Raw genomic sequence first — 21,003 nt, 5'->3', positions numbered from 1 at the left:
TATTCCCATTTTTTCACACAGAAACTAAAACTTTTTCACGCATGATATGCGATTTATAACGCGACGTAAATGATATGACGCAATTATCTTTGCGCATGAGCGACTTTTTATGGGGAAATCCTCTTAGAATTTAGAGGAATATTCTTAAACATAGAAGATTATTCTAAATTCTAAGAGTATATTATTTTTATTCTAAAAAGATTATTCCGAATATAAGAGGAATGCTCTAGAATAGTCCTTTTGTTTCGATCCTCTTGAAATTAGAGGAAAATATTCTCATTTAAAGAGTAATACTCTTGTTTTAAGAATAAAATTCAAGAGAATTCTGTAAGAGGAATTTTCCTCTGAATACAAGAATATTTTTTTTCGGTGCAATAGCAAAAAAAAAAATTTCAAAAATGTTTTTATTTTTTCAAACAAAAACTATTCACATTTTAAAAAAAAATTTAATTCTCATCTCTCTCTACAGTTTTTTGGTAAATTTCATAGATGAAATTCAAATTTAAGACAAATTTGAGGAAATTTTTTTTTTTCACTTGGATCACTTGGATCCATCTAAATTTTGTACCACATACAAATCAGAATCTTTATTTTTTAACAATTATTTTTGTTGTAGAAAATTATTAAAAAAAAAATGTAAATTGTTATTAATTTTATTTTTATTTTTGCGTCTAAAGTGAATTTTTCTTTTAAAAAAACAACTAAAAATTAATAGCAAAGAATAATAACAATTTGAAGTTATAGGATAATTAAATAATTTTGTTTGGTACAAAATAACATAGTAACATTAAATAAAAATAAATTATTTAAAGAATTTTACTCACTAATCCAATAATAATTTAAGTCAATTAAAAATTTTGTGAACAATTTTTCTCTAATTGGTACATTATTAGGACAATTGCGAGGACAATTGAGAAAATTTATTAGAAGCATGTTTAGTCCAGTGGTCAGGGCTCTTGACTCGTAATAAAAATCCAAGGGTTCAATCCCTTGCGAGAGTAAGTTTTTTTTCAAAAATAATAAATATATTAACTGAATAAATATAAATGCAACTTTAAATAAATATATATGGAAAATATAACAAATAAATAGTTAATAAATAATAAATAGGTAATAAGTAGATAATAAATAAATAGTAAATAAATAGTAGATAAGTAGTAAAGAAATAGTAAATAAATTGTAGATAAATAGGAAAAAGATTAGAAATAAATAGTAGATAGTAAATAAATAGTAGAAAGTAGTAAAGAAATAGTAAATAAATTGTAGATAAATAGGAACTAGATAATAAATAAATAGTAGATATTAAAGAAATAATTAGTAAATAATTAGTAAATAGCAAGTAGATAGTAGATAAATAGTAAATAAATAGTAAATAGATAGTAGATAAATTGTAGATAAATAGGAATTAAATAAAAATAAGTAGTAAGTAGGTAGATAAATAATAAATAAATAGTAGATAAATAGTAAATAAATAGGAGATAAATAGTAGATAAGCAGTAAATAGATAGTATAGATAGTAGATTAATAGTAAATAAATAGTAGATGGTAAATAAATAAATAGTAAGGAATTAGTAAATAGTAAGTAGATAGTAGATAAATAGTAAATAAATAGTATAGATAGTAGAAAAATAGTAAATAAATAGTAGAAAGTAGTAACGAAATAGTAAATAAATTGTAGATAAATAGGAACTAGATAATAAATAAATAGTAGATAGTAAATAAATAAATAGTAAATAATTAGTAAATAGCAAGTAGATAGTAGATAAATAGTAAATAAATATTAAATAGATAGTAGATAAATTGTAGACAAATAGGAATTAAATAAAAAATAAGTAGTAAGTAGGTAGATAAATAATAAATAAATAATAAATGAATAGTAGATAAATAGAAAATAAATAGGAGATAAATAGTATATAAGCAGTAAATAGATAGTATAGATAGTAGATTAATAGTAAATAAATAGTACAAAGTAGTAAAGAAATAGTAAATAAATTGTAGATAATTAGGAAACAGATAATAAATAGTAGATGGTAAATAAATAAATAGTAAATAGACTGTAATTAAATAGTAGATAAATAGGAAATAGATAAAAAATAGATAGTAAGTAGATAATAAATAAAAAGTAAATAAATAGTATATGGATAGTAGATAAATAGGATATTGATAATAAATAGGTAATAAGTAGATAATAAATAAATAGTAAATAGTAAGTAGATAGTAAATAAATAGTAGTAAGTAGATAAATAGTAAATAGATAGCAAATAGATATTAAATAGATAGTAGAAAAATAATAAATAAATAGTAAGTAAATAGTATGTAAAATGTAAATAAATCATAAATAAATAATTACCATAAAAAAAAGCAAAACTTAATAAAATAATAAAAAATTTTCAATAAAAGAAGATAAAATTTATTATTTTAGAAAAAAAATTTTGCTTGCTTCAATCAAAAATTTGGAAAAAAAATTGTGTGACAGTAAATTAATCTGCATGGTGTAATTAATGTAAATTTTGGTTAATTACAAACTAATGATTCAGCTAATCACAAGACATGAATGTATTCAAATCGTGTAATTAATCGAGAATCGATTAGCCTATATATATTCCAAAGCCATTAGTACTAAGGTATTTATATTGGTGGAGGGTTCGATAGGTCAAGGTCGGAGGGAAGTCATTCCGTATAACGGAAAGACCCGAGGGGTAGAATATTTCGTTCAAGGTCATGCTCTTGATGGAGAAATTTCGTTATAAACTTGCATTCGTATCATATATATAGGTACACATAACACAATTCCATTTCTCACATATATCCAAATCTATATCGGAATTTTAACAAACGCGTTTTATGTTATTTTATAAGGGGAAAAAGAATTGAAAATTATTTACAAATAAATTTTGTTTTCGAAAGAAAAAAAAAACGATTAATGTTAAAAATATTTTTTAAAACGTTCAGAAAAAAATATTTGATAAAAAGGTTTATACACAGAATTGGAAGCACATTTTCAGAAAGACGATTCTCACACCCATCCAATTTTTCAAGCTTCGAAAGAGACATTCATACCCAGAGGAAATCGAGAATAGTTTCATCGTATTTTTCAATTTTTAACATTTTTGACATAATAAAAATTTTACCATTTATTCAAACTATACATCTTACTTATTGAAACAACAATCACTTAAAATTTATTATATTATTGTAAAGTTAAATAAATGGTATAAATAATATAATTTTTTTATGGTATGGCAAGGTTCTCATAGTTCGTTTCCAAAATTTGGTTTTCATTAAGAAAAAAATGTTAATAAGAAAAAATTTTTTTATTTTAAAAAAGAGTTTTCATTCACTCTGATCATGGATTTTTTTTATAACCAGTGGAGAAATAGTTACAAATAGACTCAATAGGATTTAGTTAGCCTCGATAGTTTTCCTATAGTTAGGAAAAACAAGAAATAGATTTTTTAATTTATATTATTTTAAAAATATTAACAAATAAAGTAAATCGTTATCCTATTGTTTACACCTAGTTTTGAAATAGGGCTCTGGCTAGGGTCTAACTAGTTTTCCTAATTTAACCCTTTCGTGCCTCCGGTACATATATGTACCACTTACAAAATTTGATGTAACTCTTACAAATTTAACCCAATCAGTAATTCCAATGGATAGTTTTATTGGCAATCGTTATTACTATATGTTAAAAAATAGAAAACAGTATTATACAGTTATAATTATTTTAAACAATAGGTACAACATTGATAAAAAATTAACAAAAGTTATATATCAATAATGTTAAGTCATTCATTTAGGCTTCATCCGTTTTTAACAACACATTGACTTTTAATATTTTCGAGGTCGCTGATTACGAAACTGGAGTCAGATTTTCAAAATGCAAAATGGCGGATCCAATATGGCGGTCGAATATCCAAAATTTTATCTGTTCTCTTCAAATTCGTCACTCGGGGGTTTTTGGGGTCGCTGATTACGAATCTGAAGTCAGATTTTCAAAATTCAAAATGGCGGATCCAATATGGAGGAATAAATTTCAAAATTTCACCGATTTCCCTTAAAACTCATCACTCGGGGGTTATTAAAATTATTATTTTATTAAACTAATTATATTGAAAATATTAATTTTATTTTAATCACCATCTTAAAATTATATTTAATTAATTTCTTTCATATTACAAATTTTTGTATTTTGTTATATGTAAAGCTTACATCGATTTTGAAAATTCGCGCGACTCACATGATAATGAAATTTATCCACCTTGTTAAAATAGGGTTCTTGGCGAAGGTTCACTGTAAAAAAAACCTAACGCGCCTTATTCGGAACCTCTTAGGTGGTGTGGAAGACCGTCACCGCTGCAAACAATTGATTTGAAAGTGAGAAAAATTTAAGAATTTCTAAAAATTTTTTTGAACAAACTCGATCCGTCATTTTGAATTTTGAAAATCTGACTGCAGATTCGTAATCAGCGACCCCAAAAACCCCCGAGTGATGAGTTTTAAGGGGAACAGATAAAATTTTGAAAATTAGTCCGCCATATTAGATCCGCCATTTTGAATTTTGAAAATCTGACTTCAGATTCGTAATCAGCGACCCCAAAAACCCCCGAGTGATGAGTTTTAAGGGGAACAGATAAAATTTTGAAAATTAGTCCGCCATATTGGATCCGCCATTTTGAATTTTGAAAATCTGACTTCAGATTCGTAATCAGCGACCCCAAAAACCCCCGAGTGACGAGTTTCAACAAAATCTATAAGCTAGGTTGCCCGGGGGCACGAAAGGGTTAAAAAAACTGTCAACAAATTAAATTTTAAAAAATTATCATTTATTATAGACATATTTTACATAATTAAAGCGAGTTTTCATACTACTGTTTTAACTAGATTTAAAATAGGTATCTGGTCAGGCTGTGTACAGTTTTCTTAGATGGAAATAAATATAAATTAGTTTCTAATAATATGTTTGGTTAAAAAATGTTATTAACATCTAATAAAAAATTCTTTATACTACTACTTTTACTAAATTTTAAATAGGGCTCTGATCAGGGTCTAGCCAGTTCTTCAAGTTTGAAAAATGAAAATAATTTTTTATAACTATGCATTTAGTAAATAATGTTATTAAAAACTAAAACAAATCTTTATACTATCACTTTAACTATACTTTAAAAAGGGCTCCGTCCAATGTCTAGCCAGTTTTCCTAGTTTGAAACAATTTTAACAAATAAATTCTTTTAAACTACTGTTTATTCGAAAGTTATTACATAATTAAAGAATATCTTTATGCTACTGTTTCACTAGATTTAAAATAGGGCTCTGGTCAGGATGTAGACAGTTTGCCTAGTTTGAAAATAAATATAAATTAGTTTTTGTAATATTACGGTCGGTAAAAAATGTTATTAAAAGCTCAAGAGAATTTTCATATTACCGTTTTAACTAGAATTAAAATAGGGCTCTGGTTAGGATGTAGACAGTTTGTCTAGTTTGAAAAAATGTAAATAAATTTTAAAAATTACGTTTGGTAGAATATATTAATAATAATTAAAGAAAATCTTCATAGCTTTAACTAGATTTTAAATATGACTATGGTTAGTGTCTAGTAAGTTTTCCTAGTTTGAAAAAAAATGTAAATATATTTAGTTTTTAAAATTTTTTGACCGTTTGTGAGAAAGTGATTAATAATTAATAAAAATAATAGTATGCTACTGTTTTAATTATTTTTTTCTGTTGAAATTGTTTGTTTTTTTTGAAAATATAATATGAATATAGTTAATATTACTATTTAAATAATTATTTATTTCGTATAATTTATAGGAAAACAGTTTTTACCAAATAAAAGTTTTCGAAAATCCAAAAAAAACGAACAATAATTTTATCGAAATTGTTGAAAATCTCCAGAAACTTATTATACTCACAGAAGTTTTTTGAAATCGCTGAATTTACGAATCTGACATTACATTATGTTCATAATTCGCGAAGCTAATAAAGTGCAGACAATAATTTTAAACTTTTGAAATTATATCGACAACTTAGAAAATAAACTTTTTCCATTATTAACAATTTTTAAAATATAAACTATTATACAATATATATAATAGCCGAACCCCTATTTAAATTCACTAAAAATATTAAATATTATTTTGATTAAATTTATATTTAATAAAAAATTTTTACATTTGAAATTTATTTATATTTTAATATCAACATAAAGTATATTTTAACCTGCATCTGTGAACTAAATTTTCATCTATTTTGCAATTAAAAAGTTAATTAGAAACGGAATAAGTTTTCATATGTTTTCAAAGATTAATTTTAGCCAAATTTTTGAAAAAAAAATTTATTCTTTCATTTTAAAAAATTTATATCTAAGCTACACCATGGATGACGTTCTACTAACCTATGACCCTAATTTTGAGGTTATGTCGCAGTATTTTTTTTTTCTATGATTTTCACCAAATTTTGAGGTTATGTTCGCCTCCACGCCTATGACATTTGACGTAAATTTAAGGCTATATTCTCTTTTGACCTGTGACCCTTGATATTTTAAAGGGGAGGGTCATCTCTTGATTTCTGATACTAATTTTAAGGTTATTTCTGTTTCAACTCCTTCAAAAACTTTGATTTTTGAGGTTATGTTCGTTTTAATTTATGATTCTGTCGTTCGAGCTTGAGTATTGATGTTATCTTAATTTTTAACCTATGTTTTTGATATAAATAGTACAATCTCTGAAATTTTCGAAACAAATTCTGAACGGTACGTGAATTTGAATGCTTCGTGAGTTGAATGGTAGGTGAGTACTGTGAGCTTCCGCGTAGCGTCGAAGTTCTCACCTAGCGTTCATTCAATCAATCATTTTTTTTTAATTTTCCATTGATCTTATTTTTCCAAATGAACCACCTATTTCAAAGAATTATTATTACAAATTCATTGAAATCTGAATAAATATTATTAAAATTAAAATTATTAAATTTTAATTAATAAATTAATTAAATTAATAATAAATAAATAATTAAGTAAATTAAAATCGATATTAAGAAATTATTTTTAAAAATAATTTCAATGAAATTGCCTAAAAACCAATAAATTATTAAAAAGTCTTAAAACAAACATAACCTCAAAATTTAGGTCATTTTTGGAGGAGGAGGAGGGGAAATGAGAGGAGGGAGGGGGGGACTTGCGGCTATATTCAGAGCCTTGAAAAGGACATAACCTCAAAATTTAGGTCATTTCTGGCGGGGGAGGGAAGGGGACTTGCGGCTATATTCAGAGTCTTGAAACGAACATAACCTTAAAATTTATGCCATTTTGGAGGAGGAGGGGAAATGAGAGGAGGGAGGGGGGACTTGCGGCTATATTCAGAGCCTTGAAACGAACATAACCTCAAAATTTAGGAGGGGGGACTCCCCCCCTCCTAGGTCAAGAATTCTTGAAACAGCGGCGGAGGCGGAGGCGGCGATATCTTTTTGTAATATAGGAAGATATATACAAATCGAAAAGTTATTATATAGTATATTTCTAAAAATAAAAGTTATTTATTTGAGTTATTCTATAAATAAAGAGAAAATCGTTATTGTTGCTTAGAACTAAAATAAGTTTATCGAACTCTGTCTGTGGCGAGGTCTATGGAACATGTATATATATATATATATACGATTCTATATTTAAATCTTACAATTAGTGTCGATCAATATTCTATATTCTTTCCATTTCTATATTTGAAATAATGTCATGTACTTGTACATTTTTTCTTTTTTAGATGATCACAACAACGGTCACACAGTTAGAGCTGCCTACTAAGCAGAAAATCGAAAATGCAGATATTGCTGTCGAAGATACACCTCAGCTACAATCTCAGGATGCACAACAACCTCTAATTTGGCGAAACATAATTGGCATTGCAATTTTACATATTTTAGGTATCTATGCATTTGCGGTCAGTTACAAGGAGGCCAAATTCTGGACCTGGGTATTCAGTAAGTATTGATAATAATAATAATAATTAATATAATAAATTATTAAATTCCACCATTAAATTTTGATTTAACTGAATTCACATTTAAAAGAATTCAAATTTCCATTTAACAGAATTCTGACCTAAATGAAGTTGGCGTGGACGCACAGAGTCGAAAAAATTATTTTTCAAGGGGATAAAAAATATCAAATCCTTTTTAAAAAGGTTTTAAGTTCGCATTATGTCTTGAAAATTATTTCTCAATGTATTATTTGTACTGTAAATTTTTTCAAAAAATAATTTTGATATTTTTTGTATCCTGTGAAAAACAATTTTCGACTTTTTTTCGTTAGCGTCGAGGCTAACTTGATGGAGGTGAATTTTGATTGAATCGAATTTTTAAATGCCAAAATTCTTATTTAACAGAAACTTTATTTTTGTCATCATAATTTTTGATAATTTATAGATTCAAAAAAATATTTCGTTCCTTTGAACGTTCAGAACTTTTGGTTCATCACGAAAAATAGTCATTTGAAAAAATATTTTAAAAATTCGAATTATCATTTAACCGACATTGCAAATGACCGAATAAATATTGAACAGAAAAGTTTTGGCGGGGATTTTAAAATCAATCACAATTTTCTTGATTATTTGTGATTGGTTAATTTTAAAATTCGTGCCAAAACTCTTCTATCGGATATTTGTATATGGCCATTTTCAATTTTGGTCAAATGAAAATTTGGGTGATTTGATAATTTTAGAAATAAATTTTAAAAGTAAATTGAAATAATAAAAAATATATTTAAAACTACTCCTAACTATTGGAATTATATATATAACCGTGGATACTTGGAAGAAAGAATATTTTTTTTTTTTTTTTGGCAAACTAACATTTCTTTTTTGTTCAAATAATGAATAGTATGGATAATTTTTTTGGCAACATTCTGATGTAATATATTTCTCTTTTCAAACAGAGAAATAAGAAATATATTATATATATATATTTTCTAATAAGATATATACTTTTCAAACTGCTTCTATATTTTCAATATGATAAATTGGATGAGATAACTTAATTGCTCTGTCTACTGGGGAATATATATTACTTCTATTTTGTGTGACAAAGCAGGGTTGTACTAAATCAAAATTTATCAATAGCTTTTTTTTTACAAAACCAATTAGTATTTATTGTATTGTTGACTAAAGGAAAAAAGCATACCGTGTCAATCGGAGCTAATTTGGTACACCAGGGGCTATTATGAGAGCGAATTAAATTATTTGGTTGTCGTAACCAAATTTTGATTGAAATTTAAAAATGTTCAACCAAATAATTTTGTTTGCCTACACTGTAAAAAGAAAGGTACTAATTTAATACCGACTTCAGGTACTAAATTGTCATTTGGTTCTATTTTGATACCTAAAATCGGTACTGTTTTAGTACTTTCTTTTTACAGTGTACTCTCTAAATTTGAATTAGCTAAAATTTTTACTGTTTGAATCAGCGAATAAAGTTTTCACTGCAAATCAGCGGATACAGCTAATAAAATAGCGAAACACGAATCGGTTGTTAGTCGCTGATTCGCAGCTGCATACTTATAGCTTTTTTAATCAGCGACTATTCGCTGCCAATCAGCGGATTTTAGCTGATTCAAATTTAGACAGTAAACAAATGTTTGGTTTTGAGATAAAATTCTATGAAATAAAAATCCTAACAAATTAATTTTAATTATTATTCATGCGTCTCAATTTTAATGTACTGTCTTAATTAAAAATAATATTTACTAAAAATTTAATTATTTGTCAGCAAAAAAAAATTTCATTATTTAAAAGTATTCTAATATTTGAAAATAAAATTCTCCTTTTTCCAAAAAGAAAAAAATCTCAGCGAGAGGAATAAGGTATAATAATAATAATAATAATAATAGATGAAAATTTTTGGTCGATTTCTCTCTGATTTTTCAAGAACATTATTTGAATTGAATTGGAGCGTTAGCTAAGTATGGAATAGGATGCTGCAGATTCTATGTTTCCCAGACTCTCTTTCTCTCTGTGGGTGTTTTTTTTTTTTTTTTTATTCACCTCATCCAACTCTGTTTCTCGACTCGTAGTTGTTGGCACGAAGCCAGTGGTCGAAAGTTGAAACACGACATGAATATGTACCCTTCGATAATTAAGGGAACGCCGCCGACTTGACCTCGATCGATTTTCGATAATCGTCAGTACGGTAATTACCACCTCGGCATTGCTGATTCGACATGGTTGAAGGTCCTTCGCACCATCACTATATATAAGATAAGGATTATTATGGACCACATAGATCATCTTCTCTATATAATCACATAATAGTCACATATATATATAATAATGGGGGTTCAATTTATATATTTTCCACTTTAATGATAAATTTTTTAAAGGCTTGCAAGTATTAAAATTATTAAAATTTTATCTAAATTTTGAGGTTATGTTCGTTTCTTAGTTAGGGGAATTTCACTGCAAAAAGAAGTATCTTATTTTAAGATGTTTTGGTCGACTTTTTAATGTTTTTTACAACTTGCTTCTAAGTTATCAAAAACATATCTTAAAATGCATTAGTTTCTTAAAATATAAGATGGATAGGAAGATACTTTTGGTAACTTGCTTCCAATGTGTTTTATAATAAGATACTTCTTTTTGCAGTGTTGAAGTTATGTTTGTTGGACATAGCCTCAAACCTAACGGTCCTTGGACCTATGCTCTAGAATTTTGAGGTTATGTTTGACATATGACCTTGAATTTTGAGGTTATGTTTAGAATAAGGCCTTGAATCCTGGAAACCTATGCTCTAGAATTTGGAGGTTATGTTTGATTTATGATTTTGAATCCTTGAACCTTGAATTTTGAGGTTATGTTCGTTTTAATACTAATATACTGAAAAAAAGTGTTGTGCTTACAACAAAATCGCTGGGTTAGGCAATTTTGGTTCTCATAACGAAATTTTGGTTGGCTGAAATAAAATCGTTGAATTATCTCAGCCAAACATTTGGTTAGGCCACCAAAATTATTTGGTTGAACATTTTTAAATTTCAAACAAAATTTGTTTACGAAAACAACATATAATTTGTTTAACACAACAAAATAGTTTGGTCTATAAAAAAACCAAATGATCATTTGTTGTCCTAACTAAAATTTGGACAATCAAATAATTTAATTCGCTTTCAGTTCGTACCTTCAGAGAACAATTAGTTTATAACAAAATTATAAAAATAACAATAAACAGAAAATAAAAAAAAAAAAACTAAAACTGTAAAATATTATAGGAAAATTAGTACCTGGAAAATTCAAGTAAGAAAATCTATTATATCTAAAAAATTAAAGATGCAATTAATTTATCCTAATTTAAATTCATTAAATAATAATTTAAACATATAGAAATTTTCACGAAATGACATACATAAAATTATAATTTATATTTTATTGGCTAGAGATATTGTCCCTCATTTCAGGGTATGCAGTAGACATGTTCGTGGTTTTCCTATATATATATATAGGTGGTGGAACGTGAGTAATACGAGAGCGCGTGGTACGTGCGAAACGATATGAATATATGCGAATCGGGTACGAGATTCGTGAAATTTTAAAGCCACCTTTTGAGATGCGGGTTACGTTTTAGGAAAATGCGAGACCACTTCGCATTTCGGGCTGAGTGCTCCTAAATTCAAAATTTAAATAGAACTTTTTACCTCGTGCCTTTGCCTCTCGTCAATATTTATTTTTCGCGTATTGACTAATTTTTTTTTTTATTTTTTTTTTAAAATAACGGAAATCGAATTTTTTAAATAAAATTTTCTTTTTTTTTGAAATCTAATTCGAATCTTTTTAAATGATTTTTTTTTTTTTTGAAATAATGGAATTCGAATTTTTTTAAATAACTTTTTTTTTTGATTTTAAAATAATAAAATTTGAATTTTTTTACATAAAATTTTTTTCTAGCACATAAGATATGGCGAAGGAGATACTCTTGCAGTAAGAGGAAAGATGAAAATTAGTCCCACTTATAATGTACACTATATAAGTACCTATATATAAAAAAGAATATTGCTGATGGTGAAAAAAAAAAAATCGAGTGCACTTACCTCTGTGTCGAAGGTCGGAACAGAAAAAGCAGCCCTCGAGACAATATTCCTTTCCGTGAGAAAACAAAACTCCCATCGATAAAGTTTCTGCGCAAAGAAAATAGAAAATTAGAGAAAATTGTCATATCTCAGAGAGAGAGAGAGAGAGAGAGATATTGAAAATTTAATTTTTAATGAACAATTTCATTTTAATTTTAATTCAAATATTATTTATATATCGACAATTTTAATGAAGTTGACTTTTCTTCAGTTGTACATTTATATCTAAAATTATTCATTTTTTTCATTAATTAATTATTAGGTGGACAATTTATAATTGTAATTGTGAATTATTAATTAAAAAATTCATATTGAATAATAATTAAATTATTACAAAGTGCATAATAATAATAGTAATAATAATAATCAAAATTATTATTATTATTATTATTATTATTATTAATTGTTGAATTTAAAATTGTAATTACACACTAAAAGAAAAAATGTATTCGATTCAAATAAATTTTTATTTAAATTAAATAATTTTTTATTTAAAATAAACAATTTTATTTACGCCAAATAAATGGGCTAATAGACTCTTGAGTAAAATATACATTTATTTAACTCAAATATATTATATTTAGTTTAAATAAAACATTTTTCTAGATGAAATAATAATCGGTTATTTGACTATTATGAAATAAATATTTACTTGAACCAAAAAAATATTTTTTATTCAAATGAATATTTATTTGTATCAAATAAATTATATTTAAATCAACAATTTTTTTTTATTTGAAACAAAAAAAAAATATAATTGACTAAAAATTTATTTTCTTCAAAGAAATATTTATTTGAGTTAAAGTAATCGATTATTTGAATAAAATAAATAATTTTTTTTTTCCAAATACAATAAGAAAAAATTGTTTGAAATTAATTTTTAAAATAAAATTTAAAAAAAAAATTTTTTTTAACTGTACATTTTTCTATTTTTATCGAATGAGCTTATGAAAAATTCAATTATTATATAGGTATCTATGATAACCATTATTTTGAAAGAATATCTCTCAAATTAAAATAATGACACAAAAGCTAAATGTTGTCAGTAATGGCGTCATAAAAAGTTTTAAATATTCTTTTTACGTAGTTTAATTTGATCAAGTTGAGATTTTCAGTTTTATACTTTCTTTTTAGGTCCACTATACGGTATATCAGCGGGCTTAGGTATCACGGCTGGGGCTCATCGTTTATGGGCTCATAGAAGTTACTCTGCAAAGTTACCGCTCAGAATATTTCTCGCTTATCTGTATTGCATGGCAGGTCAGGTAAGAAATCTTCATAAATTACTTTTTTTTTACGATTTACGAATTAAATTTACTTTCCACACGCATTAATGATGGACAATAGATTTTTTTTTTTTGCATTTTATACTTTTCAATTTATTTTCTATTATTTATTTATTACTTTCTATCAGTGTTGTTGTAATACTGCGTATTTTTATTAAATCGGATGTCGTAACAGGTGTAAAGCAAAAAAAAAAAGTGTCACCCTTGCCTCTAAATTTTCTTAAAATAAATAATAAACCTACAATTTTTTACATATATATAAATTTATTATAATATTTATTTATTTATTATAAATAAATATTTATATATAATTTAAAAGATGATGAAGAAAATAATTTTAATTAATAATAAATATTAGAAGTAGGTAAATATTTTAAGACCCCTTAATATTACGTGCCTGGATCGCTAATTGAGGTTAGTTTTCTTTTTTTTTTACCCTCCGTGCGGTAAAAAAAACAAGCGTCGGCAATAATGAATCAAAACCGCTAAACTCATTAAATTGGTGTAACAATCCTTTTATCTAAACTCAACATATATACAGAGAGAGAGAGAGAGAGAAAAAAAAAAGTAAATTTAACTTCGAGAAAAGCAAACGATAACAAAGTGATTTGGTGCCACGTTCCGCGCCCTTTTGTCGATTCAAACTTTGAGCAATAAAAATCAACCAAGAGAAAAATGTCTCGATACAAGTCTTTTTTTTTTCTTTTTCTCCTACGAATAGCTCCTTATCCACCTTTTTTCTCTCCCAAGAGAGAAAAAGAGAGAGAGAATGCCTTAAGCCAGAAGCGAAGTACTTCTTAACGCTTGGGCTCTCATGAAGTTGCCTTTTGGTACCGCCCTAGTTTTCTCCTTCTGTTTCTGCAGGAGAGTAAATGTGAAATCTTTCCATCGCTTCCCTTTTTACCTTCATGAAGCTTAACAGCCACCCAATCTTCAACCTAAAGAATTTATTTTAACACATTGCGTCACATGTATCCTGTATATAGATATAAATTTATACCAGGGAGCACGTATTTACTTTAAACAATTTCTGTCATTAAATCACGTGGACTACAATTGAAAACGTTAAGAGAAAATAAGTGAATTGGAAATTTGTTTAAAAGCAGTCAAGCGAATTTAACGACTCAATCCTTTTATCCACTATAAAAATAACTTAACTCAACATGTTTCGAGTTTAAAGTTTAATTCCAGTTGGTATTGATAAAAATTTAATTTTTTTTTTAAAGAGTAAAAAAATGTATCCTTTTTGTCTTCCACTTTTTAAAGTCGATTAATATTTAAATATTAATAATAAAAAAGTATTTCTAAAATTTTATTAATAGAAGATAATAACGATTTTATATATAATATTACACAAATTACTATAAATATAATAATATAATAAATAATATTATATAAATTTTTTCATAAGTATTAATACTTGCACGAACACGCTCCATTAGTCTAACAGTCGTGAATTGAACATAGAACTGTTCGCAGGGCTCTTTATATACTAAAGCAACGGTGCGCAGTGGTGGGAGGTAAGCGCTCACTGATTGGTTGATCGCGGAAAGTGAAAGGAGTCATTCTCCCGCCAGCGCGCAACCGACAAATCCGCTCACACTCACCCCACTACGATCACAACGTGCGGCTTGGAAATCGTATATAAGAGACGCTCGTACCTCCGAGCGTCACTCTAGGTCCAGTCTGCTAACCGTATTAATAGCAGTAATTAGCTCACCGCTGCTATTAACCAAAACTATGTTTCTCATTCTCTACTATTGTAAGAATTAAAAATTTCAAGACAATATCAATTTAAATAATGTGAAAGAAATTTATTTTTTCCGACTTTTGTCCTTATTTAATTGTTTAATTGTACTGTTGGTTCTTTGTCATTAAGGGAACAATATCAGTCACATTCGGTAATCAAAAAAACATTTATTAAGACTAAATTAAAGATCCATCGATATTCTACAAAATTATTAAACCTCAAATATGTTTACTACTACCACTATTTTAAAATAATATTAACAAATGTTATAAATAAATAAACTTTTTTCTACATTAAAAGAATATTTTTTAACCTAAAAATTAGAACCATTCTCAATAATGCTACCTAAAATGAAAAAAAATAAATAAACGTGACACGTATTTACGCATCATTATATGTTTTTTCCACTGTAAGACGGTGCAATTGTTTTTCCACATAATAAGAATTTACTCCCTCAAAATTACACACCTATTTACCATGATGTTAATACTTTCTTCTTCTCTTCCGTCTCTCGTAAACATTCAAGAAAGATTCGCTACAAGTACATAGGAATACAATTCTAAATTCTATCTCCGGTATACCACTTGAACACATCTCTCGAAGCCTGTCGAGTTTGTGTTACTTTCTTCTCTACTATACTCTACTTTAAGTTCCACGATTGAATTCCCTTTATTTTGAATCTTAACAATTTATGAACAAAAGCATTCCTTTCACAAATTCAACAATTGTATATAAAATTTTTTATAATTTGCACATTAAAATCAACTTTCATTTAAATTTTAAAAAATTACGTTGAAAAATGAAAATTAAAGAATAAAATAAATAAAAATTAGTGTCAATCCTCCAAAATCATGTAGAAAATATTTATTAAACGAGAAAGTTCGATATAACGATTTTGTATTAAAGTGGATTTAAAACACACACGATGCCGAAAGTCGTTTCAATGGTTTAGCACTTTTTCGCATTTTCCTATAATACTATCATCGAGCACTGAATTCTCTCACACTTCTCTCTCTCGCTCCTGATTCTATATCTTCTCGTACTTTTCTCAATCCTATCCTATATCTTCCATTAAATCCTCACTATACTCTCTTCTTTATATTCTCTACCCCATGCAACTATTTCCGATTTGTTTTATTTCCCTCTTCTCTTTTATCACCCCCCGTCCGTCTTGGTTCATACTCGATAATCGTTTTAGCTCGAGAATTTCATAAAAAAAAAGAAGTGCCTTTCGACGATAACGATATTCGTACTTTAACGAACTTTTCCTGGATCTCCGTTACCTTCCATTAACGGGGACTCGGTGCACTTTTACATTGTACTTTCTTCTTTGAGAGATGAAATCCTTGATTCTATTTATAAAACTAGAAGTAATTTTCGATGATCGCCGCAGTTTGCTTCAAAATTAGTGCTAATGAAGTTATTTCTATAAGAAGGAAAGAAAGAGAGAGAGAAAAAAAAATTTTGAATCTTAATGAAGGTGTAAAATTAAGAATTTTTTTTTCCTGTACAATATCCACTTTTATAATCGTAGATTTTTTTCTAATCTAATAACGAACTAAGGTGAAAATCAATAAAAAAAAAATTTCTTTTTGTGAAAAATTATTATCCCTAAAGGTTAACAAATTTTTTTGGTAAAGTTTATAAAAAAAATTTTTTTTACTATGTTTAGTTACTTTTTAAATACATAGTAATAATAAAGGAAGGAAAATTAAACCGAATGAAATATGCTCAGTGATATTGGAAATATTTTATATTACACAAATAATAAATATTTATTAATTAAACATAATTAACTAATTTTTAACTCTTTATAATTTTGTATAATAATTTGTAAATTGCAATTGACTTGAGAATATAGTTTTTATCTGGTTCTTTTCAGTCGCTTTTAACTTAAAGAGATAATAATTTCTCTCGAAAATTAATGCAGTTATTTAAATACTTAATTTACGATTTACAAATATAAAATTTTTTAGTATTGATTTTAAATACATTGCACGATAAGCAGAATTAGTTAACAAGTTTTTTTTCCCGGTATATATTGTACTGGAGTGGGGATAGCGTGGAATAACTAACCCTTGCGCGCGCAGCACAGAAGTAGGTATAGAGCTCTTGTGATTGGTAGTGACGCGCTATCCCCACTTATTTGCGGCGCGCGCAGTACAGAATGGGTGGGGAGTACCGTTTATATCTCTACTACTCGACGCACAAATTGACACTGAACTAAAAACAAGGTAAAAACTATTTTTTCTCAAGTATTTTGTAATTAATTCACAAAATATTCAGACAAATTATTAAGTGTTAAAAATAAAAGTGAAATTATTTTTTTTGTAATAAAAAAATTTACAATTTCACTGAATATATTTCACTCGGTTTATTAATTTGGTTTCTTTCTAAAAAAAATTTGTTCATTATTATATTTATTTACAAAATGGTATAAAACAAAAAAAATAATTTTAATAATCTTTTCAATAATAAAAGAATTTTTTTTGACTTTAGAGATAATTATTTCGAAAATTAATGCAGATTTTTACATTATTTATTTCTTTATCTATGATTTCTTTTTTAAATTCTTTTTTTATGTTCTATATAATTTTGTAAATATTGCTTTTAGAAAACAAATTCAGTTACTTTCTAAATGAATAGTAATAATGGATGTAAAATCATATCGAATGAAATATAATTTACAATTTTAATAAAAGTCCTTCTTCTGCGATGTTACCATTTTTTTTTATTATATTATATTTATTTCATTATATTGTAAAAGTAATTATTTTATATTTTATCTTTCAATAATTTGTCCAATAGTTTGTAAATTAATTGGAATAAACTTGAGAAAAAATAATTTAAAAAATATTTTTTACCTTGTTTAGTTCAGTGTAAATCTGTGCGTCGAGTAGTAGAGATATTAACGGTACTCCCCACCTATTCTGTACTGCGCGCGCCGCAAATAAGTGGGGATAGCGCGTCACTACCAATCACAGGAGCTCTATCCCTACTTCTGTGTTGCGCGCGCAAGGGTTAGTTATTCCACGCTATCCCCACTCCAGCCGTTTGGAAGAGTGGGCCTTAAAATTATTCTATCTCTTTTAATTTTCTTCAAATCTATTCGAAACTTCGGGAAAGCATTCCTTGTACTTTAATAAATAAAAAATGTACTAAATAAAAAAAAACCAATTTTTTGAAAAATGGTAACAGGATTCTTCTTAAATAACTGCATTTTTTCGAGAAACAAATTTTTTTTAGCTAAAGATTGAGACAAGATACAAACTTAACAAGACCAATAAACGATTTTTTTCATCAGTTTTCTTTATTCGTATTTCTTCCAATTCCCCTGTTTTATCCTTTAGCATTTGGAACTTTTTCTCATTCTCCTAGAATATCACGTGCTCGATAGTCGTGTACAGCGTACGATACGTATATATATATACAGCTATAGAATGGAAACTGAAACGGTGTAAAGGGTAAAGGATGCCACAAGGTAGACAGAGATAGAGAGAGAGAGCCAAAGTGTTATCGTCGTATCCGACGTATATCGGAAAATAGGGTAGTAGCTGCAAATCGAACCGATCCACCAAGTCTCGAGTTGCGGTGTAGCTCTCGCAATTTCGCGACCTCGAGGTAAACAAAATATCTATATATTCACCTCACATGAAACCTCTCTTGATGGTAGCCGCGTGCGCTACCCTTTATTATACGTGTATTGTTCTCGACACTCTCTCTCTCTCGAATTCTATAGTTGAACACGATCGTCAAAAAAAGGAGTGATAAGGAACAACTTCCGTTCACGTAGGTTTACACAAAAATAAACGGCATTTATCAGTCAGTAGCGCAATGTCGATTGGCATTTTTATTGACTCAGGTCAGGCAACAATCGTATAACGTTTGAATTTTGACGTTTCATGCAATTGCCTCTTGTATACAGATACAATAAATTTTCTACAAAGGAATCGAATCCGGTAAATGTACACTGGTATAACCAACTTTTACACGCATGAAAAATATTTGTTCATGCAGAAATATATATTTATATTGATTTAACAAGAATCCGTTGATTTTTATCTTAAAAAAAACAAAAAATAGTTTACAAACAACGTAATTTTTTTTGTATACAAATCAGAGGTATTTTTAAATTTTTGTAAAGAAAATTTTTTACAATGGTATAGTTATTTAGACTCGTAAATGAAATGAAATAACCGGTCCAGAAATACATTTTTTTTTTTTTTTAATTAAAATAAACATTTTCTCTTTTGTAGAATATATATGGAGAGGGAATTATCTAAAAAGATGTATATATACTAGTCGTAAATATAATGTATGTATGTGTATATCTATCCTATTAAAATGCATCGCTGAAATTGAAACTCGGAGAGTGGAATGCACACATATAAACCAGCTGCGAATTCTACCTCGAATATTTTCCCTTTGTTTATATTTATATATTTATGGTTCATGAGCACATCGCTTCTTCATTATGAATAACCAGTAGAACATTTGTTTGAGACGCTTTTCGTATTTTATTTTCGAGACTATTTTTTTAAATTACACACTACAAGAGAGATTATTCAGTGTAATTATTTGTATATAGAAAAAAAATATATATATATAAATATTTGTATGTTTATTAAGTGAGAATGATTTATATTAAAACTGTCCGATTAACACCAATCTTTTTCTTTATCTATGTAACTTTTATCTTTGATAGCAATAAAATTTTATTGTTAATTGCTTGTGGCACAAATTTTATTCAATTTTTTATTTCATTTTTTTTTGTTATTAATATATTTAAAATTTAATTTCTAAATGTTTTTGCATACGAAAGATTATTTATTTAACGCTTAACAATTTTGTTCTATTTTTTAATTAATTTTCTATTTATTTATTTTTAAAAAAAATGAAATGTTTATGTAATCCATTATGAAATAAAGAAAAATTAGTTAAATATCCTTGAGTAATACTTATCCTTTTGTTTTTTAATTATTTAAACACATTATTATTAATAAATTCAATTATTTTTATTTTGGAGCATTAACATAATTATTTCTTCAATTTTAATTTTTATAATCACTGTTACAACCGATAAACATAACATAGAAGTTAAATAAATAAATATTAAATTAAAATTTAATCTAATCATTCAATTAGATATATAGTTGAGGTAAATTTAAAAAAAATTCCTTTATTAGACTAAAGTCCATAAATTATTTACAAAGTCCAGTTTGAGAATACTTAAAATGGAAAAAAAAGAGTAGAATCCCGGTTTGAACTACATTTGAGTGACTAGTTGAGGTAAATTTAAAAAGATTAAAAAGATAATAATGCACTTAAATCTTTCTGCAAGGTAAAATTTAAAAATAATGATGCTTCAAAATTTTTTCTTATATTGATTTTTAGAATTTTTGTAAATTTATGATATATTTTTAATTTGGAAGAATATTTACTACTTTTGCTTATTAAGCCTAAGATTGTTGCTGATATAATATTTTTTCAAATATAAATTTGTAATGGCGCAACAATATTTAGAAGTATTTTTATATAATAAACATTTTTAAATTAATGTAGAACGTTACACTTGGGCATAGTACAGTTTTTACCATGAATTTTTTAAAAATATTTGAAAAGTATTTTTTACATTTTATCAATAAATAATAATAAGGATTTTATATAATAATTTTTTACATTAGTTTTCATTAATATTTGCACCTAAACGTTCAATTAGTCTGACAGCTTGTAGTAAACTAAGCGGAGATGTGCTTCGCAGTGCTCTTTATATACTATAGCAATGGTGGGAGGTGAGCGCTCACTGATTGGCCGCTCGTCGGACAAGGGCGGAGTCTTACTGCCAATAGCGCGTAACGAGCCAATTC

At 26.8% G+C, this 21,003-nt stretch overlaps 1 protein-coding gene across 1 annotated transcript in view; it reads left to right on the top strand.

The window, feature by feature from the left end:
• Positions 1-21,003, top strand: part of LOC127277643 (acyl-CoA Delta(11) desaturase-like) — a 70,608-nt gene that overhangs the window by 38,954 nt on the left and 10,651 nt on the right. The window contains exons 2-3 of the mRNA XM_051298945.1: positions 7,755-7,971; positions 13,235-13,365. Of these exons, the coding sequence (XP_051154902.1) occupies positions 7,755-7,971; positions 13,235-13,365 (348 nt within the window). The remainder of the gene's footprint in view (positions 1-7,754; positions 7,972-13,234; positions 13,366-21,003) is intronic.

Source organism: Leptopilina boulardi, unplaced genomic scaffold (genome assembly GCF_019393585.1).
Source record: "Leptopilina boulardi isolate dan_hultmark-lab unplaced genomic scaffold, ZJU_Lbou_2.1 LbouV2_172, whole genome shotgun sequence".
NCBI classification, from domain to species: domain Eukaryota; kingdom Metazoa; phylum Arthropoda; class Insecta; order Hymenoptera; family Figitidae; genus Leptopilina; species Leptopilina boulardi.
The sequence above is the reverse complement of the archived record's forward strand: the minus strand, read 5'-3'. Positions and strand labels throughout refer to the sequence as shown.